Here is a 25610-nt window from a genome sequence, read left to right as displayed (position 1 = left end):
GGGGGGGGGGCTAGGGATGTAGCTCAGTGCTTCTGGGTTCAATCCCTAGTAACAAAAAACAAAAGTTCAATCCCTGATATCACCCCTCCCAAGGGAAAAAAATAAACCAAAAACTACTCTTCCTTTGTAACTTAATTTTGCTTGTTGACACAATGAACAGCATATTACCTGATAAAATACTTTGGATTTTTCTTTTTTTTCTTGGTGTAGTGGTTTCAGAGATTAAACTCAAAGCCTCAAGTATGCTAGGTCACTGGGCCTATATACCAGCCCTTCATTATTATTTATTTATTTATTTATTTTGGTACTATGGATTGAACCCAGGGGCACTTAACCACTGAGTCACATTCCCAGTCTTTTTTACTTTATTTAGAGACAGGGTCTCACTAAATTACCTACGGCCTCACTAAGTTGCTAAAGCTAGCTTTGAACTTGGGATCCTCCTGCCTCAGCTTCTGAGCTGGTGGGATTACAGGCATGCACAATCACACCCAGTCCCAATCCTTTTTAAAAAATTTATTTTGAGACAGGGTCTCACTAAGTGGCCCAGGCTGGCCTTGAACTTGCAACCTTCTGCCTCAGACTCCTGAGTAGCTGGGATTATAGACAGATGTGTCACCCTGCCCAGTCAACTAAAATACTTTTAATGTCATTGAAAAGAAAGAAAAGCCAGGAACAGTGGCTTGTGCCTAGTCCCATAAATCAGGAGGCTGAGGCAGGAGGATCCCTTGAGCTTAGGAGTTCTCTCTAACCAAACTGGGCGACATGTCCAGACCTCATTCAGAAAGAAAAGGAAGGGAGGGAGGGAAGGAAAGAAAGATGGAAGGAAGAAAGTGAAGAGGACAGACAGATGTGAGTGGGGGAAACATGAGGTTAAGGAAATAATTCTATAAAATGGGCCCATTGTGCTGACCCCCACATGGTTTATATGTATTTTTTAATTATTATTATTTTTAGTTGTAGTTGGACACAATACCTTTATTTTATTTATTTTTATGTGGTGCTGAGGATCGAACCCAGCAGCTTGCTCTTGGCAGGCAAGCGCTCTACTGCTGAGCCACAACCCCAGCCCCTTGGTTTATCTTTTATAAAGCAATTTAACAGAAACCCTGCCTGACTTAGGTTGAAAGAATATGTTAAATTACTCAGCAAACTACCTGAAGAAAAGCAGGCCCTGAAATGCTAATAAGAACACAGTTACCCCCAAAGGAGGGTGGGGTAGACTTCTGTGACCCTTACACAGACCAGATCCTGGGACTCAGGGAGATAGGAGAATTCCCCCTAACCATAGCATCTGTAAGAACAGATTCCAATTAAACTTGTCAGCATGGGCCAAAGTGATCTAGAGTTGTCATGGCAGTATAGACTTAAAGGTCTGATGTCATCCTGCTGTCAGTTAAAAGTGAAGAAATGGACCTGGGCTGGACTCTCTGGAAACTTCCCAGAGGGCAGGAGAGGCATGCCATCCCTCTCTTCTCTGAGAGGACCCACTCTCTCCCTTGAGAGTGCCCCCTCTTCTCCTTTTCTTTTTCTTTTTTTTTTTTTTTTAAATTGGTACTGGGGATTGAACTCAGGGGCACTTAACCACTGCACAACACTCCCAGCCCTTTTAATTTTTTAATTTTGAGACAGGGTTTCACTCAGCTGCTCAGAGCCTCACTAAGTTGTTGAGGCTAGTTTTGAACTTGCAATTTTCCTGCACCACTGTGTCTGACTCCTATCCCTTCTAATAAACTCATGCCTGTTACTCTGAGTGACATGTCTGGAATCTTTCTGACTTCATCGCAAGAATCTGGGTTTGAAGGGAAGCCTTCACACTGCCTCAGTTTTCCGGAAGGCCCTAACCCTGTAATTGGAAAGAAGGAAGGGAAAGGGAAGAAAAGAAATAATGGGCCAGGAAGCTGCCTTAATCAACAATGTCCTAGACCAAGGGAATGATCCCCAGGGAATAAGCGCTGTAGTGCAGAATGATGAAAAGAGAGGCCTTCGAGAAAATCTCAAACTCACCACAAGGCTAAAAATTGTTGTTTCTGAAACCCAAACTAGAAGACTGGAAAGTTTAAGACAAGAGTTTGAAGAGGCAGTCAAGGTCAGATCTTAAAGTGCCCTAAGCCTCACATAAAGGACAGGAAAAGAGAGTCCACTGAGGTATTTTAAGTTGGGAAATATCTGATCTGACAAGAGGACTTGGAATCATCTGCATGTGAGCAGTAGAAAATGGGAGTGTATGAGATTGCCCAGGATCTTAGGTTGCAGAAAAGTTAACCTTTTAGGGATCTGTGTTTTCTAGGAGAATGTGATGAAAGGTATAACTCTCCAGAAAAATGCATGTTAAAAAAATCACATAAGGGACTGGGGATGTGGCTCAAGCGGTAGCGCGCTCGCGTGCGGCCCGGGTTCGATCTTCAGCACCACATACAAACAAAGATGTTGTGTCCGCCGAGAACTAAAAAAAATAAATAAATATTAAAAAAAAAATTCTCTCTTTCTCTCTCTCTAAAAAAAAATCACATAAAATATAGACAATTTTTAGGGAATCCTCAGATTAAGAATCTTTGATATAGAGGGGGAAGAGAAATAGACTGAGGAAGAAGATATTTAAGGGATTGGAAGAGGATAACAACAGCAGGAAAGGAGTGAAAGAAAGATGACCCAAGAGACACAAAATCAACTGGGTGAGGTGGCGCTTGCCTATAGTCCCAGAGCGACTCAGGAGGCTGAGGCAGGAGAATTGCCAAATTCAAGGCCAGCCTTAGGGGTTTAGTGAGAGGCTGTCTCAAAAAATAATAAGGACCAGGGGCTGGGACTATGGCTCAGTGGTAGAGGACTTGCCTAGCATGTATGAGGCACACTAGGTTTTATCCCTGGCACCACATAAAAAAATAAAAATAAAATAAAAAGGACTGGGCATTACTGGTGGTGCATGCTTTTAAACCCAGAAGTTTGGGAGGCTGAGGCAGGAGGATCACAGGTTCAAAGCCAGCCTCAGCAATTTAGCAAGATTAAGCAATCTAGAGAGACCCTGTCTCAAAATAAAAAATAAAAAGAGCTGAAGGTGTGGCTCAGTGGTTAAGCATCCCTGGGTTCAATTCCTGGTACCTAAAAATAAAATTTAAAAATTTAAAAAAATTTAAAAACATTGAGGATATAGCTCAGTGATAGAAATCCTGGGTTCAATTCCGAATAGCATCAGAAAGAGAGAGAGAGAGAGAGAGAGAGAGAGAGAGAGAGAGCGAGCGCTGAGCCTAAACTGTCAGTAAGCTATGAGAGGATAAAGATTCAAGGAGGGTATATCAACAGCATTGGAGGGCACAGAGAGTTTAGCTAAATTCAAGATTAAAACATTTCTTTTACAATTATAGTTCAGAAATCACTGGTAACGGTACTGAGAATAGTTTCTAAGGAGAGATGGGTACCAGTTTTTATTGTTGTTGTTGAGCTTTTCTCTGTATGTAAAACCAATCTCCTCTGCTTGGCTCATTGTGATGTTTAATCTTTTCTAAAAAAGTGTTGCCCAAATATAGGGTAGAAAACAAAGTCAGTTAAGATCTTTAAATTGCTGCAATTTTTGTCGTTTGATCATGTGTAACTTTATTAAAAAGAGGAGGGCAGAAGGTGTAGCTCAATAGTAGTTCCAATACTTAGCACATGCAAGGCCCTAGGCTCAATTCCCAGCACAAACACACAATACTTCAAAAAGAAATTTAAAAAACAGAATAGATTTACAACCATTAAAGACACTGAAATAAAGGAATAAAGTTCTCCTCATGAAAGTGGGACAGTTCTTAGCATTTTAAATGTATTTTTAAAAATCAGATTCAACAATCATGTCTGCCTGCCTGTATTGCTTTTTTCTTTTCTTTTTTTCCTTTCCTTTTCTTTCTTTCTTTCTTTTTTATTTCTTGTTGTTTTTGAACTCATGGGCTCCAGGAATCTTCCTGCCTCAGTCTCCCAAGTAGCTGAGACTTCCAACACCACTCCTGGCTTGTACTTCTTATTCTGTGGGAAGCTCTAAGAAGCCACAGGAAGTATCTATGAAAATTCACTGTTGTCCCAAGCCTAGCACAGTCCTGGCACAAATGAAACTTGCACTAGCCAATTTTCTTAAGACCCTTTAGAATAAAAATCTGCTTGCAGAAAATGTTTCTCCCTATGACATTCTCTCTAAAACAACCTAAATCAATTACTTCTGAAACACTGACATTTACCCTTTGGCTCTTTTGTTAATAATGCCAAAGTAAGTTATTAGAAAATTTGGGAGATAAGCATTTCCCAAAGAGCCTGAATTCAATTCAGATATTTGAAACATTTTTCAGCAATTATCATGCTACTTAAATGTGTTCCTTCACCCATTTGGTTCTGACCTGCTACAGAACATTTGAAACATTTTTTTTCCTTTAAAAGCACCAAGAATACTGGTCTTCTAACCATGACAGTAGGGCTCTAACTCACATTTGTGGTATAGAGAAATTAGCTTTGTTTTTATTTTATTCAGATATTCTACAGAGTCTTTGTTTCAGCTGAACACAGGATGTGGGCACAGAACCCAGGAACACTAAGGGGTTAGATGAGGTTTAGTTGTGTCATAAATTTTGCCTCCAAGCACCGGTGGCATACTTTTTGTTGTTGTTGATTTGTTTTTTCTCCTGAGTTTCTGGACCAGTTTTTTTTTTTTTTTTAATTAGAGCAGCCAAGAAGATAAAAGTGTGTTTTACCTTAGGCAAAAGTGTTTTACCTTAAAGATCTGGCTTCTAAATTCACAGGAGTCTTTCAATAATTACACCTGTCTAGCCCACTTAAACTCCTGTGACCAGGGAAAGGCAAGCAGCCCCAGGTGGCCTTGATGGAGCCTCAAGGGCACTGCCCTGAAGCTCTGTGAACTTGATTGTTAAAGAAACTTCCTCAGGGTGCACTCAGAGCTAGTCTATCCAATTTTCTAGGAGCTAAACCTGGGTGGGATTAAATGGACCGCAATCTTGCAAAGTCCAATAAAGAATGTGGGAAACAGGGACCCTCTTTTTAAATATCTGCCCCTAAGATTCCAATAAACTACCACAAACTTGGATGGTTAAAAGTGCAGTTTATTTCTCTTTCCTGATCAAGAGGTTTCTTTCTCATTAGATTATGTTCTCATACTTCTAATAAGTCTCAGGATTGAGGGATGCTTGCCCTTTAACAGGTAAGCAGGGGAGGGGCTGGGGCTCTTAAAGCCAAGAACAGCAAGCAGGCTCTGGCCCAGGCTGCCATGGCTAACCTAAGCAGAAAGGACAGCAACAGTCAGGCGGTGAGTGTCAGCAACAAGGTGTCACGATACACAAATGGTAGCCGGTGGTGGTCATGTGTGAAGTGCTTCTCTTCCAACTCCTGGCCCTATTCCTTATTTCTCTCCCTTTGCAGAGCTGGGATGGTGAGATTCAAGGGTGGGGGCTTATGGCAGTCTGAGAACCCAGGGTCTCACTCCTTAATACCTAAGGTCAATAATTCTCTGACCACCTTCTGGGAGAAGAGTGGTTATTTTAGAGAACCATGCCATCCTTACTGACCAGGGGGGGTGTCTCTGGGTCTCTTTCTTGTCCCAGGTTTACCTTCCAGAGGCTGACAATGCTCTCTCAGTGGAGGACACAGACATGCAGGAAGCCTCCCAGCCTGCCAAGATGAAATGCCTTGAAGGTATCACCAAATGGACTATGGTGTCCACATAAAAAGTTCGGGCATACAGAGGCTTGCTGATTTGCTTCCTAAAGGCTTGGGCATCCAGAACAACTGGAAGAGATTCCAAACTCTTCCACATGCTAGCCACATCTCACAGGCACCTAAGATAACTTTTCTGGCTCTTATTTTCCTTATCTACATAGTAATTTATCAACAGATTCATTGACAACCTTGTAGGAACATATACATGTAAAATATCTGTCGGACAGGGTTAAATTACAGGGAGTTGGAGCAGCTGGCACTTCAGTTAAAGAGGAAACAGAAGGGGCTGTTGGGTGGGGGAGAACAGGTGGAGAAAGAAGCCTGTAGAAGCACTCAATGAGGCCACTGAAGATGGGATGTGGGAAGTGAAGGTGTCTGGCACCTGCCAGGTTCTGTTTTCTTTAGTGGGGGATATTTGGGGCACCCTGAGCTAGGGAGGCTGAGAACCCATAGAACAGAGGTGTTGGTTGAAGGCAATTCCAGAGATGGTTTTTGAACAGAAATGGTATTGAATAGCAGCCCCTTAGACAAGACTTCTCACACCTGAGGCCCCACCTTCCACAGATTCACACTTATCCCAAGGGCCTGGCAAGTTCTGTGACCCCTTGGCTCCTGAGGAAGAGCTGGTATCTGCTTCCCAATTGGAAAAAGAGGAAGAAAATGAAGAGGAGGTGGAGGAGGAGTGTCTGGATCCAGATCCAGATCTGGCCGCAGATCCAGAGGAGGAAGAAAATAATCTCCGGGATCCAGCTTTACTCAGTGCTGTCCATAACACACAGGTACCATGGCAGTTAACAGGAGGGGAAAGGGTTGTCCTGAACAGTCTGCAGCTCAGACCGTGATTAAATATACCTCTCCTCTCCTCCATTCCTAAGACAAGTTCTGAATTAACATTTTCTATTTCATCCTTGAACCTGATTTAGGGATTCTCTCCTTTCCTCTTTCCTCCTGTCTGCTACTAAAGTTTCTGATGCTGTCCTTAACTTGAAGCCAGGTCTTACCTGGGCTGTGCATCACCATAGGTGAAGGCCCTGCTGCTGCTGATTCACCTTTATCTGAATCCCTTTGTCCTGCTAGTCCATTCCTGATATTTGTTCGTATAAGTAGGGAAGATAGATGAGGACTCTCATATAAAAAGGAGGTAACTCAGACCCTCCTTCAACTACTTCTGAGATAATAGTCTTCCTTCTTAATGGAAAGAGGGAACTTGGCACAGTTGAATTCAAATATGAAGGAGGACTAGGTTGGATATTGAAATGGCTGGCTTTGCTGTCCCCTCCCACATCTCCATGGACACAAGTAAATGTAGAAGACATGACGCCACGAATGCCCTATTGAATCCAAGTTTTTCCTCCTTGCTCAGAGAGGTCTGCTCAGCTCCCCTAGAGTCAAGGCCTTGGGGATATCACCCAGTTCCTTGCACTTTCTGTGGCAGGTGAGTCTTCTCCAGTCTCCACTCTATGAGGAGAGGCATTGAAAGGCACATGTTCCTCACATCACTGGCTGCTGAGGAGTATTTCATCCCGGAGTGTGTTGAGTGTCCCTCTGCACAGCTGGGACTCTTGCATTGGTGTCCACCACTGCACACTGTCACATTATGTTCAGTCTACCTTTCTCCATCTCAAGATAAAAACCTCAAATGATGTACATATGGGAAGTAGGAGCAGCTCCATGTAGAGGAGCATGGTAAATGGCAGGGATTATGCCCAGTCAGGGGCACAGATGAACCAGGCATTCAAATAAGAAAGGACAAACTAGATCTCTACTTCTACTTTATGAAACATCTTATCAGAAAAGCAGCACTGAGTTTAGAGCTGAAAAGAGTCCTGCCCTCAATTAACTGAATATTAGGAATATGGCCTGGGAGGGAGGAATCCAAAGATCAGGAAATACTACAGGGAGAACTAGAATGGAATTACAGCTCTGATGAGGTTGTCAAAAAAGACAGATAAGCTCTGCTCCACTGGCTGAAAACAACCTGAGAAGACTGTTACTAAGAGAATAAGAGCCATTGAAAGGCACATGTTCCTCACGTCAGGGACTGAAAGCAGCTTCTTAGGAGATAATGAACTCTGTTGAAACAAGGCAGGAACCAGTTTGGCTTGAGAGATCCCTAACACAGAAAAATGTGGTTCAAGGGGGAAAAAGCAGGTGAGATGGAAGAGGAACTGGGGCTGAGCAGCATTCTCTTGGTGGAGAGGTCCCTCTTCCAGATCTCCTAATTCCTCTTGGTGCCCAGACCATCTGTTGCCAATTCCTTTCCAGCCTATATTTCCCAGCACCAGCTCTCCAGCCCGGCAATTTGGACCTGAACAGCCCTTACCAGACCCACCTCTCTTCTGCAGCCCACAGACTTCATGCCCACCTCGGCTCAGGTACTGGTTCATGGTGCCCAGGCCCCCAGTGTCAGGACAAACAGAGTTCCTCCTAGAAATATCAGGAGATGATGGCTGAGGAGGGATGGGTGCCACTCTACCAGTTGCCACAGAAAAAAATACTGACAGAAATTTAATAACAGGTCTGAAGCATAGTCCAAGCTCCTCCTCACAGAGGAGGAAATGGAGTGAGGCCCAATGAGGTAAAAATTTGAGGTCGTCTAGTATGGCAGAACTAAGGCTAGGACAATTCTGAAAAGCAGGGCAAAAGATTTCCTACTGTGCTAAGGTTTTTCTACAGCCAAATTGCAGGAAAATACATCTTGGGGGTATGAGGATTGTGATGTTTCATGTTGGCTTTTTTGAGGGAGGCACGTGAATAAATAGGGTTCTCTTTGATGTTCACCTGAACTTACCCTGGGCTGAATGAATGGAAAGGGTGGGCAAGCAGAGACTTTACTTCCACCTAGCTCAAGTTTCCTTTTAAGTCTCCACAGTCATCTGACCCAGCTCCACCCTCAGCATCAACGGATCTTGCTTCAGCAGCAGAGTCAAACGCCAAGGTAAAACCTAGATGCGAAACAAGGTTGAGGGAAGCCTATCTGCATGATGGGTATTCCCCTGTGGCCAGGTATTTCGCCCAAAGCCCCTGCACTCTTGAATTGTTGCCTATCACTGCACCCTGCCCCATCCTTTTCAAAGAGTGGTGAGCAGTAAAATGCTCTGGGAGGTTCACTTTGGCAGGGGTGGGTAGGCCTGAAGGTATATTTCTCCTGGCTCGAAGTCCCCCTGTCAAGAAGCCTTGGTCTCAGCAGTCAGATCCGTATGCTAACCTCATGACCAGAAAAGAAAAGGACTGGGTGATAAAAGTGCAGATGGTTCAGCTGCAGAGTGAAAATCCCCGCCTGGATGATTATTACTACCAGGTGAGCCTCAGGGCCCCAGCCTTTGACCTTGAGCCCAAGTGAGCCAGGACTTCACTCCACTGGTTCAGCTCATGGAGACCATGCCATTCAGATGGGAGAGATGATCACTAAAGAACAGGAGTCATATTTCTCATGTTGACATACCTAGTTCTTTTCCTTCTATTCTACACTTCAGCCAAATAGGATTATTTACAATTGTCCAAACACACTTGGATTTTGTTTCTATCTTTTTCTGAGAATTTCACCTATTTACCTGAAAATATGTACTTTCTTACCTTTGCATCCTTTTGTGAATCTTGTTATAAACATCTATTCTTTTTAGGTCTAAAAGTGCAGGAATCTTATCAATGGTGAAATTCAGTTTGTTGAACAAATGCTTGCAGACACTTTGTTTCCCCCTACTTCCTACCTCCCCTCTATTTGTGCTGCAGACTTTTGTGCGCTTTGTCCACAGGTTTTGGGGCTATCTGGGCTGTTTTCACTTTCTCAACATCCATGAGCTCCCTACCAACATTCCCACCTTCACTTCCTTTTCATTTACATTAGTTTCAGTTTCTTCCTTTCTTTTTAGTGAGCTTCAAAAATCGTCCCCTTCCTGTCATGAAAGTTTTGTTTTCTTGCCTTTTTGGCATTGCACCTAAATGAAAAAGCCTTACTCAAACTTTTTTCTCCCCCATTAAGAGTTAGTGGCTTTTAGTTTAGGATTTCTCACTTTTAAGACGATGTGAGGGTTGATGCGTAAATCCACAGATGTATAGAACTGGTCCAGAGGCAAGCTGACAATACCTCCCTAGTGCCAGTTCTGGACTTCTTAACCATCAGATAACTGATTTAGGACAGCACAAGTGGAGTCACAAGATTAAAATGGGGAGGGGAAGGACAGGTGATGCATGTACTTTATTGAAGAATGTATGAACAGTCAGATGCTGGAACAATTTTGCTTTCTGGCTCCACTTTGCTCTCTACCTTGTTATGAGATCTGGTAGCTTTAGCTAGCTTTGTTAAGTGCTTGGTATGAGAATCCCAAGACAGGTGACATGGGGCTTAAGGCACTTTAGAATAACTGCTAGGCAATGTGCGCATGGTGGCACATACCTTTAATCCCAGCTACTGAAGAGGTTAAGCCAGGAGGATCACAAGTTCGAGGTTTGCCTTGAAAATTTAGCAAGACCCTACCTCAAAACAGAAAACTGCTAGGTGCCAGAATCATTTCAGCAGGGGAAAAAATGCTGTATGTGCCTCTCATGACTCCTTTCTTGCAGTGGTTCAAATTGAAGGTTCTCTGGGTCAGGTAGCTGCAGGTTCTCTTTGTGAGGAAGGGGAAAACCTGGGATTGTGGCTCAGCGGTAGAGTGCTTGCTCAGCATATGCGAGGTGCTGGGTTTGATCTCAACACCACATAAAAATAAACAAAAAATAAAGGTTTAAAAAAATGCTATATGAGAGACTGCTGTAGAAGAGTAGTTGAGAAGATAGTCACTTATGAGTTTTTTTTTTTTCCCCCTATTCCCTGGACACACAGGAATATTATCAGAAACTAGAGAAAAAGCAAGCAGATGAAGAGCTACTTGGACAAAGGAAAAAGACTGACTCTCTTAAGCTGATAACACCTTACATTCAGAAAGCAGAGGTTTATGAGTCAGGTAAGATCAGGCTGACTGACTGGCTTAGGTTAGACATCTGAATGGATAGAGGGTGGAATGTGCCTCTCATGACTCCTTTCTTGCAGTGGTTCGAATTGAAGGTTCTCTGGGTCAGGTAGCTGTATCAACATGTTTTACCCCTCGTCGAGCTATTGATGCTGTATGTCATGGAACTCAAGAGCAGGTAAGAGGGCTGGGGTTGTAGCTCAGTGGTAGAGCACTTGCCTGGCACATATGAGGCCCTGGGTTCAATCCTCAGCACCATGTAAAAATAAATAAATAAAGGTATTGTGTCCATCTACAAGTAAAAAATATTAAATAAAAAGGATTATCTTCCCAGAGCCTTTTTCATCTCCATTTGAAAGGTCTAGAATACCCTCATGTTTGAATTCTGATTGTGACCTAAGAGGGAGAAGGCAGTGTGCTCAGACTTTGTGTCCAGCCTTTCCAGTTCAGTTTCTAGCTAATCTGAGGCCTGGGCTGCAGCTGTGGTGTGTGGCTGATGGCCAGAGACTTCCTTCTAGGACACAGGAGATACAAGCAGTCAGAGGCTTCGGGTATTATCCCGGATTGAGAAGGTAAGACAGCAGTTCCTTGGGGAGGAGTTCCTGATTTACCTTCAAGAACAGGATATTTCTCAGTTACTTCCTCTTTCTCCTTTCCCTACCCACAATTTTTCAGATGTTCCTTCAGTTACTAAAAATAGAAGAAAGCCATAAGGATGGGCTTCCACTGTCCTGTTACTCCAGACAAGAGAGGAACCAGGTTGAGAAGCTCTTTCAAGCTTTAAAGAGCCAGGAGCAGAACAGTCTGGAGTAAGTGTGGGAGGGCCTCACCGCAGCCCAAGAAGGAAAGGACCAGCAAAGACATGGGGATTGCTGCTGCCCTTCCTTCCTGGCATGTAGTTCCTGTGTGTGTGTGTGTGTGTGTGTGTGTGTAGCTGAGCTCTGAAAATGCTCTCCTCTTCCCGCAGGGAAGTAGCTGATAGCTTCCTGCAGGTTCTCTCTGTAAGGAAGGGGAAAACCTTGGTAGCCCGGCTGCTCCCCTTCCTGCCCCATAATCAAGCAGTTAGCCTTCTTCTGACCATCACCCACAATCTGCCCCTCCTGGTCCGGAGGGATGTGGCTGACCAGGTACTAAGATATTCAGTGGAGAATAGGATGGTCTCCTGCATGATTTAGTGATCCTTCCTCCCCTCCATTCCTGCCCCAGCCCCCAGAGATGCTAACAGGGTTCTGGGCAGTAAAGGGGTGGGGGTGGGACTGTCCCCACCATTCTCAGATAAGGAAATTACAGAATAAACTGTAAGAATAGCAGATCATCTTTCAGGTATGATGTGCAAAAGAAAATGTGTGTATGGTTCCATAGATGGGTGCTGTGGTGTTTTGAAAAGAAGATAGGGGCCCCCTGATAAGTGTTGAGCTCCATATTTTCTTCCCTCAGGGAACAGGTGGTACTACAGGACTCAGTGTTAGGGATGGAGATGAATAAATGGTGATAGGTCTAGAAAGTAACCTAGCTGGGAAGGTACCAAGAGCAGGCCAGCAAGGCAAAGGGGCTGGAGGCAAGATAAGACCAGGTGAAGTTGTACTGGAGTTTGATAGAAGTGCTTATTGACCTTCTTGCAGGCCCTACACATGTTATTCAAGCCTCTAGGCAAATGTATCAGTCACATGACCTTCCCTGAGCTCCTCCAAGGACTTCAGGGGCTAATGTTGCTACCACCTGGCTCCTCTGAACGGCCAGTCACTGCAGTACTTCAGAACCAGGTACCACATCTGGGAGTCTTTTCTTTCCATGAACAGCTTCCCAATTGGGCGCAGTGATGCACACCAGTAATCCCAGCAGCTAGGGAGGCTAAGGCAGGAGGATTGCCAAGTTCAAAGCCAGCCTCAGCAACTTAGCAAGACCCCGTCTCAAAAAAGGGTTGGGGATATGACTCAGTGGTTAAGCACCACTGGTACCAAAAAAACAAACACCCCAATACAAATAGCAAAAAGTTTCTTTTTGCTGTTTGATACCTTCCAAGTGGTATTGCTGGTAAGGAATAAGCGAGGGAATGTTTTCCTCTCTCCACATGTCTTGTTTTCTGCAGCACTTCTCAACTTCTATTGAGCACAGATTAACCTGGGAAGCTTACTAAAACACCAGTTTCTTTGTCCTATCCATCTGAAATTCAGGGATGGATGGATGGGTACGCATCTATTTCTCTACCAGACTCCCTCTGTTACTGCTGGTGTGAGCTTCTATAGCAATCTCTAAACTCTATTTGCCTTTTGTTTTGGTACCAGGGATCAACCCCAGCAGTGCTTAACACTGAGCCACATTCTCAGCCCTTTTTCCTTTATTTAAAGACAGAGTCTTGGGGCTAGGGATGTGGCTCAAGTGGTAGCGCGCTTGCCTGGCATGCGCGGGGTGCTGGGTTCGATCCTCAGCACCACATAAAAATAAAATAAAAAAAAGATGTTGTGTCCACTGAAAACTAAAAAATAAATATTAAAAAATTCTCTTAAAAAAAAAAAAGAAAAAAAAAAAAAGACAGTCTAGCTAAGTTGCTCAGGGCCTTGCCAAGTTGCTGAGGCTGGCTTTGAACTTACCATCCTCCTGCCTCGCTGGGATTTCAAGTGTGGACCACCACATTTGGCCTTGTGTTCCTTTTAGTAAGACCTTCTAAGTCATTTATAAGTGTGTTTAAAAATCACATGTAAAACTATAATATTAGGTATATAATAAACATAAGATAGAAAGTTTTAAAGGATGAGACTTGAGATGTGAAAGTTCTGATATTGTCTTCCAACATACCAGTGGATTACCTTGTGTACTCCCCTCTAAAGACCTTTGCTTAAAGTAATGCTTCTTAAAGTGGAGTTCACAAACCACCTGTATCAGATTTCTGAATCCATTCCTGATCAATAGACAAGATTCCTGGGTTGGAGCCTAGGAGTGTACATTTAGTCAGCTCATAGAGAGGCTTGTGGAATGTTCGGAACAGCTCAAGATTCCTTGGGAAAGTCATGAATCCTTGGCTAACCAGAATAAAACTTGACAGTTCTTGTGGGTATTGGTCTCTATCTGTAAATGTGAACCTACAGAAAGCACAGCAAGAGAAGCACTAAATGCCTACCACAAACCCATTTTGCCCTCAACTGTGTGTATTCACTTGCAGTTTGGAATATCTTTGCTCTATGCCCTGCTGAGTCATGGGGAACAGCTGGTATCTCTGGACTCTTCCCTAGAGGAACCCATCAGTGATCATACAGCTTGGTAAGATCATAAAGGCACATGGATGTTAGTTCAGTATCCTAGGGATGTGTAGGCTGAGCCAGATAAGAGATTTACTAGGTGGCATATTCAAGCATTTCTGAAAGGAGGCTGGGCAGAGAAAGGAGAAATAGCAGGGTTGTAGCTGTTCTGCATTTTACCCCCCTTTCTTATAATGCCCTAGAGAGTTGGTTTTCCATGGAAGGCAGTGTAATGTAGAAATTAAGAGGACAAGCTTTTAAGTTAAATAGACCCAGGTTCGAGTTCTGGCTATGTCACCTGTCAGCAATTTAACTTTGGGGCAAGTTATTCACTTCTTAATCTGTTCCCTCATTTATAAACTAAGGATGATGTTTCTAATCCTTTAGAGCTATTAAGTTTAAATAAGAAGTTGGGTAATGTGTCGCATACCTGTTAATCCCAGTGGCTTGGAAGGCTGAGACAGGAGGATCATGAGTTCAAAGCTAGCCTCAGCAATGGCAAGGTGCTAAGCAACTCAGTGAGACCCTGTCTCTAAATAAAATATAAAATAGGGATGGGGATGTGACTCAGTAGTTGAGTGCCCCTGAGTTCAATTTTTTCCCCCTAGTAACCCCCTCCTCCCCAAAATGAAAGATTTATAAGCCTTAAGCATTGCATACCACATACCAAATTGCTATCTGGGGGCAGGGGTAATGAAGTACTGGTGGAAAGACAAGAAACCTTGTCCTAGAGTCTGTTTCCTGCATAAATATAAAAGCTCTGATGTGTTTCTTCTGTCTTCCAGGACAGACATGGTGGTTCTGATTGCCTGGGAGATAGCCCAAATGCCTACAGCCTCTCTGGCAGAACCCCTGGCCTTCCCCAGCAATCTACTTCCTCTATTCTGTCACCACGTAGACAAACAACTGGTTCAGCAGCTAGAGGCCAGGATGGAGTAAGTGATAGCAGAAACAAGGTTATAGCCCCTTGCTCAAGCCCAATTTACATTCTCTTTCCCTTCCCTACTTTCTTATAAACTATGAGCATGGAGGATAATGTGCTTTACAAGCAGTTTCAGATATTCTGGCATTTACTGAGTAACCAGTCTGGCCCAAGTTTGGGCCTTATAGCTTGTTTCTTCTGCCAAATTTTATTATTCCTAGGTGTTGGGTCATTTATAGTGCTATTTGCAGGGCAGAAATTAATCTGAAAAGTGAATTCATTCAAGAAACGAGGGGGGGACTGGGTTGTAGCTCAGTGGTAAAGCACTTGCCTAGCATGTGTGAGGCACTGGGTTCTCTTTAGCATCACATAAAAATAAGTAAATAAAGAAAAAGGTATTGTGTCCATTTACAACTAAAAATATTAAAAAAGAAATGAGGAGGCAGGAGTTGTGGTTCAGTGGTAAAGCGCTTGCCTAGCATGTGTGAGGCACTGGGTTCTATCCTCAGCACCACATAAAAATAAAGGTATTGTGTCCACCTACAACTTTAAAAAAATTTAAAAAATAAAAAGAAATGAGGGACAACTATTCTAGGATATAAACATGAAATACATAGAGGTTATCTTTGTCCTCAGAATGGCCATCTGCTAGAAAGTCAGGTATTAATTAAATCACACAAATAATTGTAAAATGGAATTACGCTTGTGGTTAACATCTGTTCTCTTTGTAGGCTCACTTGGATCTACTGATCTGTTTGTTCTGGACTACTTATGTGGGAAATTAATCATCAATGATCCAGAGAGTCTTAAGACAGTTCTTATGCATTCATATATTGGAGGATCCTGCCCCAAACATTTTCATATCCTTTCTTAGAATCTAAATGATGTGCCTAAAAATAAGGCATGACTTAAAATATAATTAAAGAGGTAATCAAATGATGTGTTAATTGTTTGTAAGTTAGGAGCTATGATGAAGGGCATCTTATGTGTGAATGTTCCAAGAAAGACCTGACTATAAGTCAGTCCTTGTTATAGCTAAAAAGGTATAACCTGGGAAGTTGCTTCATTATTGCCCCTTTTTTAGCTAAAGAAAATAGCTCAAACGGAGCTAAAAGGATTGGATATAAGCATCTTCCTTTTGGATAAGAAATGTTTGGTTTCAGAGTTCATCATGGTGGCTGAGACAGGAGGAAGGCGAGTTCAAAGCAAGCCACCAGCCTCATCTATTTAGTGAGGCCTTAAGCAACTAAGCAAGACCCTCTCACAAAGGACTGCGGATTTGGCTCAGTGATTAAGCAACTATTTTGGTTTCATTTTGACAAAATTATGCATTCATCAACAAACAATGGAGAGCTTTTTATGAACCAGGCACTGTTTTAGGCAGAGGGTAACAGTATGAGCAACACAGCGTTCCTGCTTTTTTAAAGTTTACATAACTGGCTGGATAGGAACTGATGCAAAATATCAAGTAGTAATAAGCATCATGGGGAAATAAAATCGATGATTAGAAAGTAATTGGAATAAAGGAGCCTTTAGGTTGAACCGTCCATAAAGGTCTCTCCATACAAGTTAAAGTGAAATGTTCTGAATATGAAAATTAATGTGTTAAAGTACTGCTAGTAAGAGACCATCCCCAGACGCCTTCTTAATATGTCCTCAACCCTCATTCTTCTGACGATCTTGTACCATACTTCCTCAGTAAAGCATAAATAATGAAATGGGAGCTCCACCATCTCCACCGTTTAAACTTACCCGTTTCCCAGTTACAATGGTTATTATTTGACCTCAACATTCAGGTCTACCCTTTCATGATGGATTTGCACTGTAAGACTTGGTTATTGCTACCAAGGAAATGGCACCACCTCAGAGCCTGTAAACAAATAATGGCATAAGAGGAGAAGTCGGGACCGAAGGAGCAGGAAGCGACTAGACTAAGTAGCTAAGGGTAATACCACAATGAGAACAGCTGCAACAGCCTGCGTTAGGCGGCTAAATCAGGCCTTCGTGCATTTTTGTGGTTAAGCGTAAGAGTGAAAGGCAGCTGTGGTCGTACTGGAGCTCGGCACCGCCTGCAAAAAGCAAGGAAAGTCAACTGGCTAGAAAGAGCCCAGAGCTTCTGGAGAGAATCACGAGGCGGCACGTGAGCGGCTCGAGACACTGCGCATGCCTGAGACGCAGTCAATTCCTGAACACAGGTGACCGGAAGAAACGGCTTGACGAAGATGGCGGCGAAGCAAAAGACCGGAAGTGCTGCTTTCTCCGGCGGTAGCTGCCGCGCCGAGTCCATGGAGCCAGTCTTACCTATGCTATTGGTGCCGGTCCGCTCCGAGGCGATCGAGCGGCTGGGATCCCGAGCGCAGATGCACAGAGAGCAGGAGGTTCTAGGGAGCTTGACGGCCGCGGGCAGCCTCCAAGTGCTTTCCTTGGCACCCGGCGGCCCGGGTGGGGGTGGCTGCTGCCTTAAGGGTCCTTTCGGCCAGTAAGTACGGCGGCAAAGCTGGGCAGGGTGGGAGTCCGAAGCCTTAACTCCTGTGGCCGCACCCCGCGGGGTCAGAGCTAGACCCTCTCTCAGGATGGGGGTGGTGGAAGAGAGGTGATTGTCGGGGGAAGCGCCTTAGGCGAGCACTGTTCCCTCTCAAACATTTTCCCGGACCCAAGGCGAAAAGCTCACTTTCCTGCATCTCCACACGCAGCTTTCCGGTTGTGGGTGGGCGGAGAGGGTATCCAGCGCCTCTGCTAGTTGTGGAACCCGGAATGGGTCCTGGTTTAGGCCCTGATTACTTTCATTGATTCAACACAAGTTGATTATTTGTCACAATGCCAAGATGCTAGCCAGGGATTATCTCTAATTTGAATCATCCTATTTATTTATTTATTTATTTATGTATGCATTTATTTATGTATGTATTTATTTATGTATTTCTTTCTTTCTTTCTTTCTCTTTCTTTCTTTCTCAGCAGTTATCTTAACAGATACCCGCCTGCACCACCACCACCACCAACTCTCCCCCGTCCCCTTAAAGCCTACTTTGTCCATTCACTTACTGATTTGTTTAATAAAGAGTTATATAGCTACTGTTACCTAGAAGCAGTGCATGTAAAGTTGCATAAGGCACCATTCTTACTTGTGAGATAGCTGCTCCCGTGACTGGGGAGGCAGACTTGGAAAAAAAAAAAAAAGGATTCTTTCCACTTATTTTTGGTCCAGGATTTACAGTTTACATCATAAAGTTTGAGTGTCCTCTGAGTATTTGACTACATTTTTTAATAATAGAAAATATCTTAGAAATGATCTCTTTTAATGCTGGGTGCAGTGGCACACGCCTATAATCCCAATGGCTAGGGAGGCTGACACAAGAGGATCGCAATTCAAGGCCAGCCTCAGCAATTTAGATCCTGTCTAAAAAAGGATTAGGGATGTACCCCAGTGGTAACATGGCTCCTAGACTAAATCCCCAGTTAAAAAAAAAAAAAGTTTTTTAAAGACTTAGAGTAGCAGTCTTGAGATTTCAAGGTGAGACATCTCTTTGCTGCTCTCACCTTGAAATCTCAAGATCCTGTAACAACACCTGACAATTAGAGATTAGTTTGTGAAATCAGTAAATGTTTTAACCTGTTCTGTTTGCCTGCCTTATTTTGCCTCTGGCTGCTAGGAAGAATAATCTCTCCATAAGGGAAGTTAGTTTATTCAACAGTATCAAATACCTGTGAATGCAGCAGAGTAAAGAAATGGGGTGGAGAAAAAACCAGAACTCTACAGGTGTTATGAGAGCCTATCAGAGGAGATAAGAATAATTTGGGTATTCATATGCTGGCTCATGAATTTAAGAAATGAGGATCAAAAAGGCTGCTTTTCAACTTTATTTGAATTGAATTTTAATTCAGTTAAGATACTTTCTAAGGTAAAAACAAGGACAAGTTTGTAGTGAAGTTTACTTCGTACTTTAAATATGTAGTTTTTTTGCATTATTGAAATTATATTTTATTTTCATCAAAAATTTCCTTTCTCCAAGTGGCAGTATAGTCATTCTATGTGCTAATAATTTTAATGTTACAGAATCATCTGTATAAAATACAAATTTGATTAACTTTTTTCATTGATATTTTCCATATTTTCAGTGTAAACAAATTGAGCATTAGTGAAAAACCCATCAGTTTGGTTGTAAAGACAGATGGAAACATTGTTAATCTTATCTAATAAAGACATAATAGCACCACTCCTACTTGATATAAAACTTTTGTAGAAAAAGGAAGCTTTTAAAAAGGAAACTATATCAGCTTGGTAGCCTTATCTTTTCTATTGCCTTGTGTTGGGCGCTCCTATCTTTTTGAGAATAGGGTCTTGCTTTGTTGCCCAAATTGGCCTCCAACTCCTAGGCTCGAGATCCTCCTGCCTCAGCCTTCTGAGTAGCTAGGACTAGAGGTGTATGCCACTGCACCTAGCTTGGGCCCTTTTATTTTTACCTTTTAAATGTAATTTAATATTTGAAACTATAGCATCATTAGTTTTCTAAACTTGTTAACCAGTGTTGATATTTTTATGTCACAGTACTTTAAGAATTCTATAACTGTGCAGTCTAGTATGGTAGCCATAAGCCACACGTGGCTGTTAAAAATTCATTTTATCAGTTGCACTACCCACATTTCAAGGGAACTGTAGCCATTTCTGGTTATTGATAACTATCTTAGGCAGCAGTTTGTATTCTCGTTTTCACACAAAATTGTATTGAACAATTGTTATATGCCATTTTGGAGTCTTTAAAGTCTGTGGATACAAAGAATCACTTTTGTTTTTAACATATTTAAAAAACATTTACCTGCTGGATGTGGTGGCACACATCTGTAATCCCAGTGAGTTGGGAGGCAGGCAATAGGATCATAAGTTTAAGGGAAGCCTCAACAATTAGCAGACCATGTCTCAAAAAGGACTGGGTGTGGCTCAATGGTAAAGTGCTCCTGGATTCAATCCTCAGTACCAATAAAAGATAAAAACCAAAAAAAAAAAAAAAAAATTTAGCCCAGCAAAAGTCTATTAAGCACCACCTCATAAATAATATACATATTTGATTATTGATACTTATTCTTGATCATAACAGTTTCTTTAAACATCAGGATTTAAGATGAAAGAATAAAATGAGGCAGCATTTCTTGCTCCATGGCCACTTTTTATCACCCAGTTCCATATTCTTATGTTAGTATGAAGGAGTAGATGGGATAGAAGTGAAAGAAGAGGGAGCGAGGGTGGCAAATCCTGGAACAATTTATATTCTCTAAGTTTGAATCTAGAATTGATGCTACCAAGTGAAGTAACTATCCCTACTATTTTGGATAAATATGATTGGATATAGAATATGATAAATCTAATCTTTTTCCTTAGTTTTGTATGGGAGGACTCTCATAACGGCACTTCAACGGACAAACCCAAACTGCTCGCTTTTTGTGAAAATTATGAACTGTTAATTTATGAATTTAACTTGAAAGATGGAAGATGTGATGCAACCATATTGTACAACTGCAGTGGGAAGACACTGCAAAAGCTTATTGAAGAGCAAGGAGTCAGTAAGTACATATATGTGGTCTTCCAGCATGCTTAAATTTGTGACATTACCTTGTATTCTTAGATATTTCATGAAAATGTCTCAGGTGAAATCAGGGAGGGAGGTCTACACTGTCTACTATAGTAGCTACTAACTACTTGGGGTATTAAGCACTGAAATGAGGTTAAAACAAAGATATACTTTAAATGTCATTTATGTACTAGATTTTGAAGATTTAGTACTTTTTAAAATATTTTTTAGTTGTAGTTGGACACAACACCTTTATTTATTTATTTAAAATATTTTTTTTATTTTTTAGTTGTAGTTGGGCACGATATATTTATTTTATTTATGTATTTTTATGTGGTGCTGAGGATCAAACCCAGAGCCGCACACATGCAAGGCGAGCGCTCTACCGCTGAGCCACATCCCCAGCCCTGAAGATTTAGTACTTAACACAAAAAATTGTTAATGTTTTACTTTTTTTATACACACACACACACACACACACACACACACTAGGAATTGTACCAAGGGGCACTTAACCACTGAGCCACATCCCCAGCCCTTTCTAATTTTTATTTTGAGATAGGTTGTTGCTAAGTCGCTGAGACTGGCTTTGAATTTATATTCCTCCTTTCTGAGCTTCCCAAGCTGCTGGGATTACAGGTGTGTGCCATGTGCCCAGCTAAAATTTTACTTTTTAAGTACATGTTGAAATGATAATTTTGGCTATAATGGACTAAATAATGCATACTAAGATGAATTTCACCTCTTTTCAATGTGGCTGTGTCTCATTTATTGTGATTCATACATTTTTATTGGATGGTGCTAATCTAGACTGCTTATAGAGCTATTGACTATGTTTTTCTGAATGGTTACAGGAGCAAAAATTAAAGCATGCAGGTTTCTATTTTTAAAGCAGTAACAAACTCCCTGTCCTTGAATTGTAAGTTTTCATATTTTTTCCTTAAAAAAGATTTCTGATCTGTGGGGTCCAGTGGGCAAATTGGCTTTTTAAAATCTTCCTCCTGTTGTGCTGCCAGACTGTGGCCATAAACAGAAGAAACCAGGGACATTGTAGGGCATCTTTATTTGTTCCTTTACCCACCTCCCAGTGACCACTTGCTTAGATGAGTATGAGTAATAACTACCTTGAGTTTGAAGTAAGTTTAGTTTTTTTTGTTTTACCTGTTTTTGTTTATAAGATCAAGATTACCAATTGTAAAATTGTGAGCAATGAATTTGAAATAACATCCTTTTATTTCATAGGTATTTCCTTACTGTCTTTGAGGATTCTCTCATTTAACAATAATACATCATTATTGTTCATCAACAAATGTATCATCCTCCATATCATGTTTCCTGAAAGAGATTCTGAAATCAGAGTACTCAGCTGCTTCACATTATCCTTGCCTACACAGACAGTGAACACGATTATTGACATGCAGCTCTGCAGAGGAGTTCTTTTTGTTTTGAGTAGTTTAGGCTGGATCTGTATCCTTGGCAATAAATATGTTAATTCATATATAGAGAAGGAGAATGTCTAGAAAGACAAGCCTTTTAAGCTTGTAGTTTTGGGGACTGAGTATATGGAGAATGGTTGGTTTTTCAGTAAAACTTTTCAGAGAAAAAAATTCTCATAAACTTAAAATACTCAAACCATATCACTTTATATTCTATTGAAATATTTGCTAAGGTATAGATGTATTTTTAGTCATAATTATCCATACTTGTGTTGTTTTAAAATTGTATGTACTCTGCATTAGCTGTTTATTCAAAATATACTTCTTGAGTACCTATTATATGCTTGTTCCAGGAAGGATTTAGATGACTTTTTATGACATGCAAAGATGTCATAAAATATTAGATTTAAATTAATTTTTGTCATTGGATTATAGAATCTGTGCTACCTAACATAGGCACTGGGTATATGTGGCTATTGAGATTCAAAATTGGTGGAGTAACTTGGGATCTGAATTCTTTGTCCACACATGCATGCTGGGATTGAACCCAGGGCTTCATGCATGCTGGGCAAGCACTTTACTAAGAAAAAGAATGCAAAACATTTCAATTTTTAATATTGGTTACGTGTTGAAATGATATTTTGAATCAATTGGCTTAAGTAAAATGTTAAAATTAGCTTCATCTGATCTCTTATATAACACTATTGTTGAACCCTAGTGGAAAATATTAGCATTGTCTCAGGGTCTGGCACAGAGTGGTTATTTAGTGAATACTATTGAATGAATCCTGTATCAGGTTGTATGTTGTGCCACCAACTTCATATTTCCTTCGATACTACCATAGGATCTGCCTTGGTTTTCAGTCTTCTGTTGTCTACAAGATTGCAGCAATGGAATCTGTAGCACTGTACCATCCAGTGTTTTAAATGGTTAGGTATACTTATAAACTGATGTTTTCTTTAACTCTAACTCAGATATTTTTGATACTGTGAATGGCAGAAATGTAGCTCATGTGGAATTAGCACTTTACCAAGAAAATGCATACAATAAGCAGCAACAGGAACCAGCCAAGATTTCTTCTTTCACTTCACTGAAAGTATCTCAGGATCTAGATGTAGTGATTGTCAGCTCTTCCAACTCTGCAATTGCTGTTAACTTAAATTTATATTTCAGGTATGTAGATATTGCAATTTTTACTTTGAGGTAAATTATCAGAACTAATATAAGGTTAAAAATGTATTTGTTAGGTGAGCACGGTGGCATGGATCTAAAATCCCAGCAGTACAGAAGGCTGAGGTGGGAAAATTGCAAATTCAAGGCCAGCCCAGGCAACTTAGCAAGACCCTAACTCAGAATAATAATTAAAAAGGACTGGAGATATAGCTCAGGGGTAGAGCACCCCTGGGTTCAATCCCCAGTACCAACAACAACAACAAAATATACTCATTAGCTTTTTTTTTTTTTTCAAAGAGAGAGAGAGAATTTTAATATTTATTTATTTATTAGCTTTTTCGGCAGACACAATATCTTTGTATGTGGTGCTAAGGATCGAACCTGGGCCGCATGCATGCCAGGCGAGCGCGCTACCGCTTGAGCCACATCCCCAGCCCTACTCATTAGCTTTTTAAAAAAGTTTTCTTTTTCTATGCAGTCAGATAAGTTCTAGCTACAACACAGAAAAGTTGTTAGTGTATAGTTTAAGGTATACAAATAACTACTGGCTTTCTTTTTATATTTGATTTTTGCATACACATCAGTTTTGATTTTGATAGATGGTTTGATTGTGTGTAGGTTATATCATGAATTTTAAAAAAGCAATCAAGATTGCACAATTTTAAAAGCACCTGCTTATTATATATTATCCACTCACTTCTTGCCCCACATTAAAGCAGAAGAGAAATGGAATATCTTAATGTGTTAGAGTTGCTTCTGTGGTTTTGGGGTCCTGATTACCTTGGGGTTCTTGTTCCTCTTACAGGACTTTGACAAGATGTAATCCTCTTGTTTTTTCTAGCTGTGGATTTCCAAAATGTTTACCTTGGAGGATCTAAACTTGTGACTGTCTAAATGTATTAATAATAACTGAGTGCTTGTTTGTGCTGTTTTTTTTGTTTTGTTTTGGGTACCAGGGATTGAACTCAGAGGCACTCAATCACTGAGACACATCCCCAATCCTATTTTGTATTTTATTTAGAGACAGAGTCTCCCTGAGTTGCTTAGCACCTTTTGCTGAGGCTGGCTTTGAACTTGTGATCTTCCTGCTTCAGCCTCCCAAACTGCTGGAATTATAGGCATGCGCCACCACACCTAGTTTGTGCTGTTTTTTTGATATAGGTATTCTAGTTGCTTCTAATTTTGATGTTTAAGGGTATGTGTGTGTCCACACAACAGACTATTTATTGTAACTTTCTTATCTAAAAATAGGCCAGTCAACATTTATCATTTCCAATATTTAGGGCCATTTAAAACCATTAGAATCTTGGTTCTACCTTAATATGAATGAGATAAACAAATCCTTGAACGGCAATGCTTTTTTTTTTTTTTTTTTTTTTGGTACTGGGGATTGAACCACTGAGCCACATTCCCAGCCCTTTTTTTGTATTTTATTTAGAGACAGGGTCTCACTGAGTTGCTGAGTGCCTCACTAAGTTGCTGAGGCTGGCTTTGAACTCTTGATCCTCCTGCCTCAGCCTCACGAGTTGCTGGGATTATGGGTGTGCACCACTTTGCACCTGACGAAATGGTGATGCTTTTTTTTTTTTTTTTTTTTGGTAGTTGGACAGAATGCCTTTATTTTATTTTTTTAATGTGGTGCTGAGGATTGAATCCAGTGCCTTATACGTGCTAATCAAGTGCTCTGCTGCTGAGCCCCAGCCCCTGGTAATGCTTTTTGATGAGTTTTATTGCTATTTGTTTGGATTACAAGAAAGGATAAATTCATCTTCACTTATCTACCAGATGTCTTTAACAAGTGTGAATTTTTTTTTATTTCAATCCTTGAGCAGGGATGATTAGTGTATTCTCAGATTGTTTTCTTCTATTTATTAGAAGGCTATTTTTGCTGATTAACCACACTTTCTTTATATTTGTAGAATTATCATCTGATCATACATTTGGAAAATAATTTGTTAAAAAAGGAGGAAAGCTTACTCAGTTACTCTAGTCATTATGTATAGGGTTCTCCTTTGGATGTACTGGCAATACACCAGGACTACTATTCTGTTTCCTGCACCAAATTTAAGGATCTATCCTATCCAACTAAATGACTGATCTGTATTTATTACTTACATTTATTTATTTATTTTTGGAAAGGGTCTCATTCTGTTATCCAAGCTTGCCTTAAACTCTTAAGCTTAGATGATCCTGCTTCCTCAGCCTCCTGTCCCACCACACCCAGCTATTAGTGTAATTTTCCTGGAGTTGACTCCTTATTTTCTGAGTGTGCTCTGAAGTCTAAAGTTGTTTTTGTTATTTTTTTTCCTCCTGATAAAAACTCCTCTTTCCTTGATAAAGAACATTAGGCCTCTTTCTCATTTGATCAAGCCCTGTTCATCTTTTGAGAGCCAATTAAAATCCACCTTTCTTGAAGCCTTTTACTTATTAAAACTCCCTCCTTCTACTTGTTAAAATTTCTTTCCTCTTTGAACTTTTGTAGCACTTCTACTTTGAACTAGAGTATAACATTTAATTATATAATCCTATGTTTCCCTCCATAGAGTTCATGTAAGCTCCTTGAGAAACCAAACTCATGTTTGTTCCTTGAGATTTTTTTTTTTTAAGATGGGGTAAGCCACTCTTTTTTTTTTT

General features: G+C 41.1%; 2 protein-coding genes across 6 annotated transcripts in view; both read left to right on the top strand.

Annotated features, from left to right (window-relative positions):
* Positions 1–5654: 5654 nt before the first annotated feature.
* On the top strand, positions 5655–16945 carry Patl2 (PAT1 homolog 2). Its single transcript, XM_046460731.1, has 15 exons — positions 5655–5670; positions 6277–6473; positions 7058–7133; positions 7934–8069; positions 8567–8632; positions 8854–8995; positions 10517–10637; positions 10724–10821; positions 11162–11215; positions 11319–11452; positions 11611–11770; positions 12266–12406; positions 13804–13901; positions 14665–14814; positions 16825–16945. Exons 1-15 carry the CDS (start codon positions 5655–5657, stop codon positions 16943–16945), a joined length of 1710 nt encoding a protein of 569 aa, XP_046316687.1.
* A 45-nt stretch (positions 16946–16990) lies between these two features.
* The window catches only part of Spg11 (SPG11 vesicle trafficking associated, spatacsin), a 75656-nt gene continuing 67036 nt past the window's right edge, over positions 16991–25610 (top strand). For 2 of the 5 annotated variants that reach the window (XM_058584763.1, XM_058584764.1), the window contains exons 1-4: positions 16991–17280; positions 20178–20359; positions 21610–21834; positions 22778–22976. In XM_058584763.1, coding sequence (XP_058440746.1) covers positions 17024–17280; positions 20178–20359; positions 21610–21834; positions 22778–22976 — 863 coding nt within the window. In that variant the 5' untranslated portion in view covers positions 16991–17023. Of the gene's footprint in view, positions 17281–20177; positions 20360–21609; positions 21835–22777; positions 22977–25610 lie in introns of those variants that run through there. The other 3 variants (XM_046461810.2, XM_046461809.2, XM_046461811.2) reach the window with 2 other exon arrangements.

The sequence above is a fragment of the Marmota monax genome, unplaced genomic scaffold (genome assembly GCF_021218885.2).
Source record: "Marmota monax isolate L192 unplaced genomic scaffold, Marmota_monax_Labrador192_F-V1.1 WCK01_AAM20220418_F8-fsc00001, whole genome shotgun sequence".
Taxonomy (NCBI): domain Eukaryota; kingdom Metazoa; phylum Chordata; class Mammalia; order Rodentia; family Sciuridae; genus Marmota; species Marmota monax.
This window is presented reverse-complemented; position numbering and strand designations above follow the sequence as displayed.